This window comes from Stegodyphus dumicola, chromosome 1 (assembly GCF_044657685.1).
Source record: "Stegodyphus dumicola isolate Sdum_Otavi_A_Nest chromosome 1, ASM4465768v1".
Taxonomy (NCBI): domain Eukaryota; kingdom Metazoa; phylum Arthropoda; class Arachnida; order Araneae; family Eresidae; genus Stegodyphus; species Stegodyphus dumicola.
Window position 1 is genome coordinate 57,991,271 of NC_140768.1, and position 16,189 is coordinate 58,007,459.

Consider the following 16,189-nt stretch of genomic DNA (forward strand, 5'->3'; position numbering starts at 1 on the left):
CTTTACAAATCTCTGTCCTCTCGATTTCACTATGGGCCATTTATTTTTTAATTTATTTTGTCCCAACTTTTCTTTCGGGCCTTTTGAACTCGTATAAAACAATACGAAGTTCCTTTTTACTATCCTCTAAATCTCGAAATTGCCCTCTTTCTATATACCTTTCCTTCGTACCTATGCTTGATTTTTCGCCCATCGGTGCAGAAAGACTTAGCGGGTGCAAAACAAGACATCTGTCTACTTTGTCTGTCTGTCTTTTCCTCGCTATTTTCTTTAGTTCTTTTGCTAAAAGTGTTTTGCTGTGTTTTATACAACTACATTTTGCAGGACTGTTTATAACTGAGTTTCTTGGACTGGAAGAACTTCAGATTAATTTATAACCTCTTGCGTAAGAGTATATATATATATATATATTTATTTATTGTACGTTATGCATGCCATAAGTCGTCGTTACCGTAAGCCTAAAGGGCGACCATCGAAGGAAAAACTTGCAGCTGTCAGCAAAATTGAAAAACGATGGGCAGCTCATTCGGAAAATGACGTGACATTGAACAGTGAAGAAGTTTCTTTCAAAAATAAACAAACAATTTTTTCTGAAAGTTCTATAGTTGAAGCGAGTACTTCAATAAGTGCCAGTGTAAAGAAACTGAATGAAAGTTTATTACGAACGTCTGACTGTGGTGATAACCGAAATGATGATTCATATGTTTTGATAAATCGTAAAATGTGGAATCCATTGCTATGTAATATAAAGTGTGACGAGTGCTCAACCAACTCTTTAGATATTGTTTCGAAAGGAATATATGGATATTCTACAAAACTTGAATTAGTTTGTAAAAACTGTGGTAAAATATTTAGTTCAACATTTTCAAGTGAGCGGGTAAAACGGTCAAATACTTTTGATGTGAATACGAAACTTGTCGAAGCATTTTTGAAAATAGGCAAAGGCCACGCCGCCTTAGAAGTGTTTTCCATGATTATGGGAATTCATGCTATGGACAAAAAGACATTTGCTAAATGTTTACACAGTTTGTCTGAAGAAAAGGGGAAACTAAAAGGTGATTTCCTTCAGTTTTCTCGAAATATTGTTCGAAATAAGCATAAAAAATTAATTAATATAAATAATGATGAGTGTATAGATGTCACAGTGTCGTATGATGGCACATGGCAAAAGCGTGGGCATACATCACTGTATGGAATAGGTATCGTCGTAGATGTCTTGACTGGGTTAGTTATCGACTACGAAATTCTGTCAAAATATTGTCCTGAATGTGTATGCGCGAAAAGAGATATGGATGTTGACAGTGCGGAATTTCATATATGGTTTGAAAGCCACAAACCAGAGTGTTCCAAAAATTTTTCTGGTTCGTCTAATGCTATGGAAATGAAAGCCGCAGAAATTTTATGGAAACGGTCCATCAGTACATGTAATATGCGATATGTTGGGATACTTTCTGATGGGGATGCGAAAACATATCAACATTTATTAACTCTGAATCTTTATGGTAATGACGTAAAAATTAGTAAAGAAGAATGTATCAATCATGTGGCAAAACGTTTAGGGGCAGGATTGCGCAATAAAGTTAAAGAGCTGCGTTCCAGAGGTATATGTATCGGTGGACGAAAAGAAGGTAATCTGAAGGAAACTACAATTTTAAAGTTAACAAACTATTACAGAAAGGTCATAAAAGATAACATACCGAATATAGACAAAATGAAATCTGCAATTTATGCAAGCTTACTACACTGTTCATCTACTGATGTCTCACCAAAACATTCGAAATGTCCTACCGGTACGTTGTCATGGTGTTTTTATCAACGTGCAGTAGCAAATGAAGAGCAGCCGAAAGCACATAAAGCCATGAAAACTAAAGGATCTGAAAGTGTTCTTTCTCAAATATTGCCAATTTATCAAAGGCTAGCTAGCACAGAATTGCTGTCCAGATGCATTTCTGGTAAAACACAAAATGCTAATGAAAGTATCCATAGTTTAATTTGGAACAATTGCCCTAAAGAAGTGTTTATTTCTAAAAAAAGGCTAGAAATGTCAGTATTATCAACAATTAATGAATTTAACTTTGGTTGTGTAAATGCCATAAGCGTAGAACAGGAAGAAGTGAACTCGTTTTCCCTACTCATTGCAAAAAAGCGCGATCAGCGTCGCTTGAACCAAAGTAAAAAGAGAAGTTTACCTGCATGGAAAAAACACAGAAATAGTAAAAAATATTGTAAATCACTAAACGATAATGCAATTGTAGCAAATGAAGGTAAAACATATGGTGCTGGTGATTTTTAAAAATTTCATTGAGTATACGGCATAAATTGTTTTTACCTGTATAACTTCGAATCACTTAGCAATTTGTCATATGTTTATTTTTGTCATATTTAATATTATGAGATTAAAAATAGTTAAATCTTACAAAAATGTTATCGAATGTTTACAAATTTATATTCAAAGTTAATTTGCTGTTTCTCATGACCATGTATTAAAGGTAAGTTTGAAGGAAAACTTTAAATTCATTTTTCTCAAAACAAATTTTTTCGCAATTTGTGTGTTTTGAAAATGCTCCATGCGTCTCATTTTTAGTTAAAAATGGATGATATTTGGAAGAAACTATATTGTTATATGTTACAGTAGATCTGTGTATGCATTTTTAGATATGAGGTTATTAAGAAGTTTAAACTTGTGAAAACCTTTAACAAAAGGTGAAATTTTTTCGAAAATTGGGTTTAAGTTCACAAAAATAGCCTTTAAATATTTCTTATCCATCATATTCAATAACGGATACACAAATACTTTTACCAAGCCTTTATAAGTAACATAAAGCAAACATTAGGAAAAAATATTAAAAATTGGAGCGCATGGAGCATTTTAAATTTTTAATTAAAATAATTAATTAATTGCTTTAAAAATTTTTAATTAAAAACAAATTGAAATTTTGAGCATATATTTTGTTTACTGGTGCTATAAGATGTACATGTATAAAATTTCTTGTTGAAAAAATGAAAACTTAAAAAAATAATTTTTAAAGTCCACCGTCCCCTTAATATCATTTAAAATGCTATTGCGAACTGTTTTCGCCATTATATCAGTAATTTCATTTTGAATTATCTTTGTTAAATATGATACTTGTCCCTTTTTTAGGTGTTCTAACTGGTACTTAAGAATTGAGCTACGTTTGGCTAGAAGAGTCATTAAATTCAAAAAATTGCCTTGACTAGGCCGAGGACACTTTGTGAACAGACTGCTAGGAGTTTCATCACACCCACGGAAAGAAGGACTGTTGAAAGATACAATACAACATCAATAAATACCTGTAGAATCTCTCTCCATTTTTCTTTTCTCTGTGTGAATTAGTCGCTCAATATCATGATCGATGCCTTGACTTTTTTTCAGTTAATGAATCCTGTAGTACACAATACTGATGTAGCGGCAGAGGCATGTTTCTGGTAAATCTCACAGGGTGTACAAAAATTGCATTTTTTAAGTTTAGAATATATAAGCCAAGATTTGTTAATCTTTTTATTATTTTTTAATGTTCTGTGCTACAATGAAGATATCAGATGTCTTCCACCACGTTCAGTAGAATTAAGGTCTACGTTTTCTGGATGATTTTCGGCTAATAAGACAGCTTGACTGCTTAAGAAAGATTGTTGCTGATCGTTAATTTTTTTTTCTGTTATTGGCTAACTACCTGGATCTGACAAATCAAAGGTTTTTAAGACTTTTTTCTGCTGCCAACACGCACTTAAATGACAAAATACTTTATATCCTAATTTTATGTCCTCTAGATGTTCGTTTGAGGTCGATGAAGAAGGTTGCTCTCTCAGTTGCTGAAATATAATCTGAGGATGATACATGAAGATTCTTCATCTTGGTCATTCAAATTGCAAGAAATATCAATATCCCTTAGAATCTCGGCACCATCAGAAGTTGCGGCAGGGTCTGACGGTTCGTCTTTTCTGTGAAGACTTTTTTTTAATTTTAGCTGCAATTTGTTTTCTCTGTTCGGTCCTATCTTTTGCTCTTTTTCTATATTCTGCCCCTGAGAGTTTTTTCTAGACGCTCTCATGATTTCTTTTACCCTAAATAATATATAGTATAACTTACCTTAATCAGAAAAGCTAAAAATTGATGTAATTACACTCAGCAGTCTTACGGTCGTGTCGCGGACGCGCACGCTAACTAAATGGTTGCGTGTCACTTAATATAGTGAGGAATACTGGAAGCAGACATATTAAAAGAAAATGAGAGAACAGAAAACCCCCCAAACTAAAGAAAAAAACTATAAAAATAATAAATCAATTTTTAAAACCTATGTTGCCGACTAGCTGCAACTAAACCAAAACACCTTACTTAATTTCTGTTGTATATTCTCGACGTACATTAATTTGAATTATTTCATTGGTTCAAGGTTAATTTATATTGGGTGTTAGGAAAGAGTTACAATTTACAGTGCTTCCCCATTTATTTCACAAAAAGTGTCGATATGAAAACAAGACCCTCTGTGCTATCGTTCTGTTTCTCGTTTGAATATCTCCGCCTAGAGAGAGAGGGTAACAGAGGGACTCAGACGTCATTTACAGGGACAAAAGACCAAGGAGTTCACGGAGTACCTTTGCAATAAAATTACATGTTGGGTTGGCTTCTGCCAACAGGGTCGTCTGACGTAGTCAGTGACGCCTGGAGTCTCCCTATTGTTCTCTCTCTGATCTTATCTTTAGAATCGTATTCGGCTGTACTTAGCTTACTTTTAACTGTTTGTTCCATTAAAAGGTTTCCGAGTAATTCATTATAAATATTCTTAAAAGAGGTTTTAAACCTGGCTTTAAAGCTACTAATGTTGTATCAAGATTTCACAACATTCCAAATATGATCCAGCGCCACGCTTGAATTTGCCGCCCGGAGCACAGACCCCGGCTTGCCCCCCCCCCAGATCCGGGACTGAAACATTTCAAACAACGTTTAGTATTCTTTAAAATTTCTAATTTATTTTGTGATGGCATTTTACATTTAAATGAATCATGTAGTGCAGAACAGAAAATGCATGTAGACTGCGTCATATTGAATGTCATTGCTGATGGTGTACTTTTATAAATTCGTTTCACGAAAGTGTTTTGGTTTTGAAGCTTTGCAGTTGAATCACTAGTTTTTCCTGATGGTGTTTGAAATTTTGTTTCGTGTTCATTTGAATATTTGTTGTGTGTCAAAAATAATGTTTTTTTCCCCTCTGCTTTCAAATTCTGTTTTTAGAATAATAATTATTTTCGAGACCTTCCAGTCTTCGTCTATTCCGCATTTTTTAGTGATCTCTAGAATAAATATCTTGCGGTATTAATTTAATCAATATGGAACCATAAGTTTCCATAACCATAAGTTTCTGAAAGTTATCCCAACTCATCTTCTTCTGTTTTATTTTCTAAAATTTTAGTTTCGAATTTAGAAATTTATCTTGTCGTAAGAGATCTAATAAAAGTTCGTTTAGCCTCTGCGATTTCCATTTCGAAATCAATTTTAAGCACTTTAAAATTAACTTGATATCTTAATTTAACTAAACTTCTTTTCTCATTTCGCTTACATAAAGAAGAGGAGTTAGAAGTCATTTGCAATATAAGAGTTGTTCAGTCATCAGTTCAGTCAAAACGGAAGTAATCTGCAATATAAAGATTCATTTCTTAACAAAAAGAGAATGTTAAATCTTACCTTAATTATCTAGATTATTAATCTTACTTGGAAATCCTTAATCCAGAGGTATCCAAAGGTAGCAGCCCATATTTAAGATGTCCTCTATTAGTTAGCAGCATTTCTGCATTACCGTTTTCTTTATTCGACGCACAAGCAGTGCCCTGCCGATGCATCAATATCAAAAAAGATATATTTGATTTCCTGAGAGAAGTATGATCAAACTTAGTACTAATCGAAGCCAGTACTTCAACATTTTATACAAATAATCATTTTATTTACAAAAACAAACTCGTATTTCTTCGGTGGTTCCTTTTACGCCTACATCGTAAACTGAACTAACATTTTTAAGCCGACAAGCGCCCTCGAAAGGCGATACAAAAATCATTTGAGGGATTTTCAACAGAGGTATATTTGTAGCACTCTCAATGACCATCACCATCTTTAGCAAAAAAAAAGACTAGTTGTTAAGTCCGAGGCAGACGAATCAAGTTCTACAGTAGAACGCTTTAGAATTCCTTTTGAAAGCCGTATTTTCATCCTGCAACAATATTTTGAGAATGATGTGACAGCTACCTTTTAATAATAAATAACAAATGGTATATACAGAACATGAAACACAAACATACTATTAATACAATAATTTCTGGGTTTTAAAACTTCGAAAACAGAAGCAATTCAATATATAAACGCTTAAAATAAAGACGTATGACATACAATGACAGTTCGTTTCGAAAGTTTATTTGTGGTTTGTATCTGGTATCCATTTTAATTTATTGGGTATATAACACCACATTGACTTTTTTTAATGTTTACCAACAAGAATTTTTTTAAATATAAACTAAAATTAAATACATGCTTTGCATAAAACATTTACGTTTCTTATACAAATTTATATATTTAATTGTTGTTCATTATTATTTATTATTTCTTATTAAACAGCAATTAACTATTTAAATGTTATTTTTTATTCTTTTCATATAAGCATAATACTAAATATTGAACAGCACATTTTAAGTAAACAATCGCATGTATTCACGATTCTCCATTTTCTATACATACATATACAAAATAGTTTAAACATCTTCAAAAAAGTAGGAAATTTTATTCTTTTCTAAGAGTAATTTTTATACGGTTATGAAACATCGAATCAAATTTGTAAAAAATTTCTATAAGCTTGGGATTTTTTGTAATTTTAATTTTTAAAAAGAAAATTTATTGAGAAATACTTAACCTAGAAAAATTCAACCATTGAGTATATACAGTTCTACAGTGAAAGATATGCAGCTTAAAGCAGAAAAAAAAATCATACCATAGAATAAGTAATGAATTTTAAATAAATCAGTAACTAGTGCATTACAGTTGAAAAAAATAAGTTTCATGACTAACTGAAATATAAAAATTATTAAACGTGATTAAAAGCATATCAAAATAAATTGCATACATTATAATTAACTGACCACAACTTTAAAAAAAAAAAAAAAAAAAAGAGAAGAAAAATCTGGAAACTTTCAGATTTTATATTACGCCCAAAAAAACTTTTTTTAACGTTTATTTACTGAATATCATATTCTTTGCACTTACACCATATAATTCAATTCAATAGCAATATCTCAAAATAATTTTAAAATGAGCATATCTTCAGAATTTCCGATACACAGTCTCGCGCGCTGAATTTAATTTTTTTTTCCTTACAGTGTTGCCATAGCTCGATTTGAAATCGTTAAGTTTGTTAATGAAAAAGTCGCTAAAGTGTTACAAAATCTGAAATCGATAATAAAATAAATTCTAAATTCCAAACCATGGCTTTCAGATGCAAATATTCGGTGGAAGATTACGTTATTCAAAATCTGATGGTTCTAGCTGCCGTTGTATTATCACAATGCGAGAAAAATACATACTCGTACATTTATGCAAATTCTTCATTATTTAATTTCTTTAAATATAACGCAGAGCGATAATATTCGGTGGCAACAGTTTGAAAAGTGAACTGATATTTAATGTTTTCAACGCAAAATGCCAAAACGAAATTAATAGCCCTTCTGGGCTGACACCCTTTGGGCTAAAATTAACATAAAATTTAATACATGATAACAAAAAAATGCCAAAAATATAAACATGAAATCTAATGAATTCTATTTAAATGTTTCCGAACTTCAGACAGCACAGTCGAAGATTGCCAACATGGCTGCTGGAAGAACTTTTTTGCCGGCAGTGTGTTTGTTGATTTCCTATTAGGATACATCACACATGGGCAGAAAGATATTAAGCGTGGGTGGATTACCCCTATAAAATAAGCTTCAGGGACATATAAAATGCATCTCCTCGGTCTAAGGAAGCCACATTTACTTCTCTCAGAAGTTCTTTGGTTGAGGTTCTAGTATTTTGAGTGATATTCAACCCGCGGTTCCACGGAATACAGTTTAAGAAACACTGCTCTAAGAGAGTCTAATAATATATACTTGTAGTAACAAAAATTTAAATACTCCAACTTAAAATATAAGCTATTTGCTTAAATTTAGAATTCGAAAGAAGGAAGAGCTTTCAAATGAAGAACTTAGAATATTCACTGCATAGTAGAAATAGCGACCTATTATTGAAAATGAACTACCCTGACTTGACAAAAGTCATGGAATATATAGATGGTAGTAATATCGGGTACAAAATGAATAAATGGTCAGTTGCATCGGCAGGACTTTCTGACAAAGCTTTCTGACATAATTATGGCCCCAAAACGGAAATTAACAGAGTTTAAACGGCAGAATGATAGTTGGAGCTAAATGCATGAGACATTCCATTTCGGAAATCGTTAGGTAAATTAATATTCTGAGATCTACAGTGTCAAGAATATGCCGAGAATACCTAATTTCAGGCATAAAATTTCAAGCCAAGAATATCTCCCACATGGACAACACAGTAGCCGATCGACTTGACTTAATGTCTGAGACAGACGACGTATGTTTAGAATTGTCAGAGTTGACAGACAAGCAAAACTGGGTGAAATAACCGAAGAACTTAATCTGGAATGTACGAAGTATGCGTCTGGAAGAAGGAATGCGCGGCAAAATTTGGCTGTAATGGGCTACGGCAGAAGACCGAATCGAGTGCCTTTACTAACAGAACGAGATCGCCTGCAGCACCTCTCGTGGGCTCTTAACCATATCGACTGGATCCTAGACAATTGAGAAACAGTGGTTTTGTTAGATGAGTCACGATTTCAGTTGCTAATAGCTAATGATAGGCTTCGTGTGTGGCGCAGACCCCACAAAGCCATGGACCCAAGTTCTCAACAATGCACAGCACAAGCTAATGGTGGCACCATAATGGTGCGTGGGCCATTTCTTTCATGGCATGATCTGAATCCTCTGGTCCAACTGAACCGATCATTGACTGGAAATGATTATGTTCAGCACTTGGAGATCACTTGCAGCCATTCATGTACCCAAACAACGAAGGAATTTTTATGGATGACAGTGCACTATTGGTATGAAGCACATTCTGGATAATTCCAGCGAATAATTTGGCCACCTAGATCGTCCGACATGAATCTCATCTTACATTTATGGCACCAGTTCGTGCACAAAATCTTGCACCGGCAACACGTTCGAAATTATGGACGTCTATAGAGGCACCATGGCTCAATATTTCTGCAGGGGAGACTCCCAACGACTAGCTGAGTCCAGGCCACGTCAAGTTGTTGCAAAGGGGAAAAGGAGGTCCGACACGATATTAGGAGGTAAGCCATGACTTTTGTCACGTCAGTATATAAGCGCTTAGATATACAGAACTCGCCTTTTGCTTGAATGTTTTCCTCCTTCATCTGTGGGATTGTCTAAGGAAGGCAGCGTACAAAGATATTCCTAGAAAAGTAAAAGACTTATAAACCATCATAATGTTCAGCAATTGATTGGAAATTCAGGAAATTCACCTTGTAATCCTGCCCCGTCGGTCTCGATATTAATCGTTTTGACTTCAAAATTATACCTAATGTGTTCCTTCATGGTTATATATTTTATACCTCTGCATGTTAACCTTATAACACAATAACTTTTCCTCGGATCCTCTGTTAATTTCATAAAAATACTGTAACTGTTAGAAATTTCACCATTGTACTAAACGCAAAGAATGGAGATGCCCTGCATGCTGGAGGCTAACGTTTTATAGCAATACATGTGATATATTGCGGTTTCATTATTTATATTGCCTTTCAGAGAATAATCTTGGCACAGTAAAATAGTGAAGTGTCTATGGTCATTTCAAAATAAAAAACATTTGTTACTTAAATTGTTGAATGAATATTCTAAACTATCTACTCAAAAGTAAAAACTTTCTGCTTTCTCATATTATGTAAATACAGTGAAATCTCTCATGCCGACAGCCTTTGCAAGTGACTAGTATATTTTATAAGATAAAAACTACGTTACTGAACATGATCTCTTTAAAGTGACTACCTTCATAGAAGAACACAGTCGTTTCAAAGAATGACCAACCGTATTCGGGAAATTTCACTGAAACTCATTTTTGAGGTCACTATTTCCTGACTTCGTGAGTACTCTACGTATAACATATTTCAATAAAGTGACTAGACGCTTATTTTCTTAAAATTACTATTACATATTTCAATAATTAAAGACACACATAAATAAAAATGTCTGTTTAAATATGATAAATAATTTTATGGAAACAATCTTATTATTGTAAATGGATATAAAGCATTTTATAAGAAAAATTTAACTTTAAAATAGAAATTCAGTTTATAAAATGTTCATTGAACGAGTAGTAAATATTTATGAATATTTAGTCAGTAAATGCTCACAGCAAGTCAAAAACAGAGAAATTTCATATTGTTAAGTTTCATAAACATTCTGAATGCTCAAATTCCAACTTTGGTAAAAATATATTTACGGGTACCTCTTGGCGAAAATTGGCGATTTTTGGCGTACATGGATACCGTGTTTGTGCAATTCTTTAACTTATTATTTTGCCTTGTGTACCGGCGATTTTTGTCGCAAAAATCGCCGCTACACAAAGCCAAATTAACAAGACAAAGAATTGCACGAACTCGGTATCCATGTACACATCGACCTATTTTCACTTAAAAAAATCAGCGAATTGCACAAACTAGGCATTACGTACTCCCTTGACTTTGACCATCATCACATCGAACTATATTCACTTAAAAAGTCAAAGGAGCAGCCAAAAAAAATAATAATGTATAATCTCAATAAATTACATTTTATACCAAACAAGGAATTAACATCAAAAATTCATCTTTGCACTACACAAAGGAAATATCCACTTACCTTATTTATCATATAACATTACTTCAGTCAAACAAAATTCCATAACATCATCCAAAACCTTCCTAAAATTATCTGAACTAGAATCTGTATACTGGCTTCGCCGCAAAAATTCACGAAATAAGAGTAAAAAATATCCTCCGTAGCGACGTTCGGCTATACGCATTTCCTTCCTACAAACAAGACACCTAATAATGGCTCCTAAGTAAACCTTCATTTAAACACCAGTCAAGTAATGCTCTTTTCCCTTTTCTTTCCACATCGTACAGAAGCTTCAAATTAATCTTACCACATTCAGCCATTTTACAGTCTAAACCACAAAACAAGCAATATACTTCCTAGGCAACACACATCCACATTACAAATTTACTGCAATCATGCAACGATTCCGTCATAATAGGGTTTCCATAACATTCAACTACTCATACTACCATAAATGAAACAACAAATTGGCGATAAATGAAACAACAACTTGGTGATAAAGGAAACTACAACTTCGCGATAATACAAGGGGTACCATTCTCTCTACTCTAACCCCAACTTTAATAAACAATATTGTTTTACCTAGGGCGAAATCATGTATATCTGTAAAGGATAATTTTAAATTATTTCTGAAAGCCATACTATTTCCAGCTGTTCTTCTTTTAAGCAAATTCGAGAAAGGAACATAAAATTTAAAAATAAATATATAAATAAGTATAAATAAATAAATGAATAACGACACGTTATTTCTTTTGGGAGTTTGCAGAATAAACAAAACCCTCTACCAATTGAAAAAAAAAAGTTATTAAAATTTGGTTAAAAGAAAGCAAAAATCAGGCAATAAATTAATTTCCTAAGTTGGTTAAATTTGGATTATTCTTTGAATTTTAGGAGACTTTTGTGGAGTTGGAGCGGATGTCTTTCGATGCAAAGATTGTGCGCCAGGTTTGCAATGTGTAAGCTTACATTTTTTTGCTTAAAAAAAAATTTCTGTTAATTTTTACATATCTCTAACTAATAATCATTTTTAAAGTAATTTAGCTCTTACTTGTTGTTTTTCATTCACTGTTTATTCTCATATATTTTTTAAACAGAAATACCAGGAGCCAAATAAATGTGCTTATTTTTTCATAGTACAGATACCAGCACTGTTTGGGAATATCCATAGGACATGTGTCTAATTTCTGACAGTCAACTGAATATTTCAAAAGAATGCTTAAATTTAAAATGCTTTAAATTTAGCTTGAGCCTAAAGGAGGCCTGGCAGAAAAATACTAATTGTAACTACATAGTGCTTGTTCCTTTTCTGAGTTAAACACACGGAATACCTTGAATTGTAGAAAAATCACATTGTTAAAAAGCCCCTTCAAAAAAAGAAAATTTATGGTATGCCCTTTTGAAACAGAAGAATTTGAAATTGAATTTGAAATCTACTGAAAACGTTTTGTATCGTGTATAATTTAAGGTAATTTCAATAGCATGATGGTTTTTTTATCTTTACTTGCCACTAGCAGCAGAACAATTTTCCAGAAAATCTTTAATCAGTTGAATATTTCTGGGAATAAAACAGAAGGGATTTCTTGACTGCCTGTTGCTGGCAAAGTGCGCGGAAAGCCATGAATCTCTATACTGTCTAAATTCCATTCACAATAGAATAAATAGACCCACTAGCGGCCAAACGATAAAAACAGCTGAACACTGGTATTTCGGTCTTGGGCTCGAGTCCCGGCAGACAGGCTGGCTGCATGGGCTGAAGTGCCGCCTTCCCCCTGTATAACGTGGATAGGAGCCAGTTTTCCTTAAAAAGCCTTCTACGGGATATTATTCCCTTTTCATGTAGTGCCTAATGGCAAATAACGTAATAAATAAATAAAACCTGTATAGGCAGTTTGGGGAAAATCTTTGCTGGTTTTTCCAAGATATAGTACTTGCCGGAGTTTCTTAAAACTGTTTAAAAGAAAACTGTAATTTAGGATATTAAGTTACTTTCTCGCTGAAGTGTTAGAGAGCATTCTTTAAAATTTCTTCTTAGTAAGGCTCTGAGAAAGGCGTTGGAAAAAAAAAAAAAAAAAAAAAAAAAACTACATCTGATCTGACTATAAATGTCAAAACTTCATTCATTGCCGCCCACGGTGAAAATCTTATTTTTTTATTTTTAAAAATTCTTCAAGCTCTCAAATGTCCAATAGTCTCATATTCTAATATTTTCTATGTCTTCAGCAACATAGTACATAATTATACAGATGTAATACAGCATCATTGCTATATATCATATCTAGAGGTATTTACATTTTTGGAAAAACTTAATTTGTTGTATTCTTTCTGTTAAAGTGATTTCTATATATTCATCGTTACAAATTTAACTCTGAAAGTTTATTAAAACTGAAAACTTTTAAGCCATATTCCTGTTTCTCTCCACAGGTATCTTTCAAATGTGCCGCTAAGAGCAGGGCAATGCTTACAGAGCCTTGTGCTGAAAATTAAACATCGCCAGCCACTGAAAAGACTATGGTAGTTGAATGAAAGCATTCAACTTTGTATCACTTTCTTTAAATAAAGCACCCTAGAGACATTTTTGGTGACTTTATAACTTTTTTATTTATAAGCTTTATGAAAGTTGATATCTACATAATGTATAGAAGAGATTTACCGTATTTCTTGCTTATTTTCATGAGGTAACTTGGAGGGAAAGTAATATACGAATATATTGCGTATGGCTATTACATTAGATAACACTATTTAAGTGCAGAAATGAAGAAAATTCCCTAGAAGCATATTCCGATGCGGTTGTCATTCCTCAAAATTTAATGCAGGTAACCTTAATGTAATGCCTAAATGTAAACTTCATTAGCTTTGCTATGGAAAGATAGATCAAACACAATTAGAAATTGATTTTACTGTTAAAAGTCCGAAAATGTTTTAAAAGACTTGGATTTCCAATGCTTTGAATAGTTCTGATAATGATCTTCATCTGGCAAGTTGTTGAAAATAATGATATTCAGGGTGTCAAGGCAGAAAGGTGGCTCATTAAACCACATAAATTATTATTACTATTGTTAAATTTAGCGAGCAGAAAAGTTGATTATCCCATTTAACTTCATAAAATCGTTACTACTATTTTATGAAGTTAAATAATACTGTCATAAAGAGCATTTCATCTATGAAGTTATTTCTGTCGGTACGATCTAAGCTAATGATGTAGCTATTTTCAAAAACTGCGATCTGTAGATACGAATAAACTCTATTACCTTGACCTAATATATACTTCAGTATTTTTAACTATACGTTAGATCAAACTATACGTTAGATATACTTCAGATGTCTTTCCAAAATTATGGAAATTCTTATTGGACTGCTTTGTGTGCAGGGCTGGTTTTCTGGTGAATCTCAATAATTTTTTGCCTCATGCGTCCCTTTCACCCTTGCCGGACAATCATCCACCGCTCCTTTTCAAAACTCAAAAACCCTGCTAAAAATGCCCCGTAGAAACCCATAAAATTTTTTAGGGGGAATAGGGTACCCGCACAGCTCTGCGGGTACCCGTAGGCCGAATCCCTGTAAAAATCCATAGACAGAAACACGTACAACTGTACGGGTACCCGTAGGCCAAATCCCCGTAAAAACACATAAGTACGGGAATCCATAGGCCAAATACCCATAAAAACCTATTAACAGAAACCTGTACGGATACGAGTAGGCCAGATCTCTGTAGAAGCCTGTAGAACTGTAGGCACCATAAACGAAATCCCAGTAAAAACCCATAGCCAGAAATCAGAACTTTATGCATATCCATAGGCCATATCTCCATTAAAAGAATGGATATTCCGTAAGTCTATGCCCCGTAAAAACCAGTAGACAAAAACACGTACACCTATATAGGTAACCATAAGCCAAATCCCTGTAAAAACCAGTACACAAAAATCCTCGGACCAATAAAGGAAAAATCGCTGCACAAAACAGTAGACAAAAGCTCATAAACAAAATAAATAGAATTATACCATAGCGGAGTATCCATACATAGAATCGTATATAGAACGTGTATCCATATACAGAATCCCTATAAAAAAACAATATACAAAAATAGAATTGTAGATCAAATTTTCATAAAAACTAGTATAACCAGCATAAAACATAAACCAGCAGAAGTACATAATTAGCACCGACGAAATGTACAGAACTAAATGGCGTAGAAAGAATGTAATTTTAAATAAAATTCAATGCGAATAAACGTAATAAAATTTTTTAAATATCTAGAAGCCTACAAACTTCTGTCTTTCTCAATACATGTCAATATCTATAAGCATATTACAAAATATTTTTATAAACTCTCTTTACAAAATTTTAAACTCCCTTTATTAATTTTGAAAATAAAATTAATAGAAAGATAATAATCAAATTCATTATTCACAACCACTGAATGATATATGTACATATATATATATGTAAAGGATTAAATTAGCAGCGTAAAATTAATTTTCCTTCACTATTCTAAAAATAGTAATCTCTCTGCACTGCATAATTTCGAGATTAATCCATGTCATATGACTCTTACATAATTTGATGTTATAAATGGAACTAAAACTCAAACAGCCAATAGAAATTTTACAGCAGTATTAATTACCAAATAAAAATGCATCGAAAACCAAAATTAACTCAGTCTTAATTAAGATATCACCCTTAACATAACGCATTTGTTTTTTACGCTTTGGCCTAGCTGGACTGCAGTCTGTCTGCTCCTTCTTTCTTACTACAGATTTATCAAAAATGTAAACTTTTGGAACAGACATAAATAATGTGTAAACTTGTTTGTGGCTGCAACATATTTGCTGAAAGAAATGTTGAATTATATCTACCTCGACTGCCAAATTTCTTATTCATTGTGGATTGGAGTTTCAACATCTCTAGGCCATCAAAATTCTTGCTGTTCATTACGGATTCAACCGCCTGTATTCGACTACAGAATCTATTACATATATATGTTACGGTGAAACACTGAAATCTGGAGAATGCCGACTTTCACCGGTGAATGTCAACGTTCACATAGTCTCTTGGTGTATGTCCGAAATATTTTCCAAATACTCTTGTTTCTGACTTACACCGGTCAATGTCGACAGTCACCATGTACTAATGGTGAATGTTGAACATATAACAGTATTATATTTTCTTCTCCGTAATTCAGTCGTGAATAAACGCACTTGAGACTTGAAATAAGAACTTAAGAACATGA

General features: G+C 33.1%; 1 protein-coding gene across 1 annotated transcript; it reads left to right on the top strand.

Annotated features, from left to right (window-relative positions):
- The first annotated feature begins 258 nt into the window (after positions 1-258).
- On the top strand, positions 259-7,546 carry LOC146999098 (uncharacterized). Its single transcript, XM_085815105.1, has one exon. It carries the CDS (start codon positions 428-430, stop codon positions 2,291-2,293), a length of 1,866 nt encoding a protein of 621 aa, XP_085671231.1. The 5' UTR covers positions 259-427; the 3' UTR covers positions 2,294-7,546.
- The last annotated feature ends 8,643 nt before the right edge of the window (positions 7,547-16,189 follow it).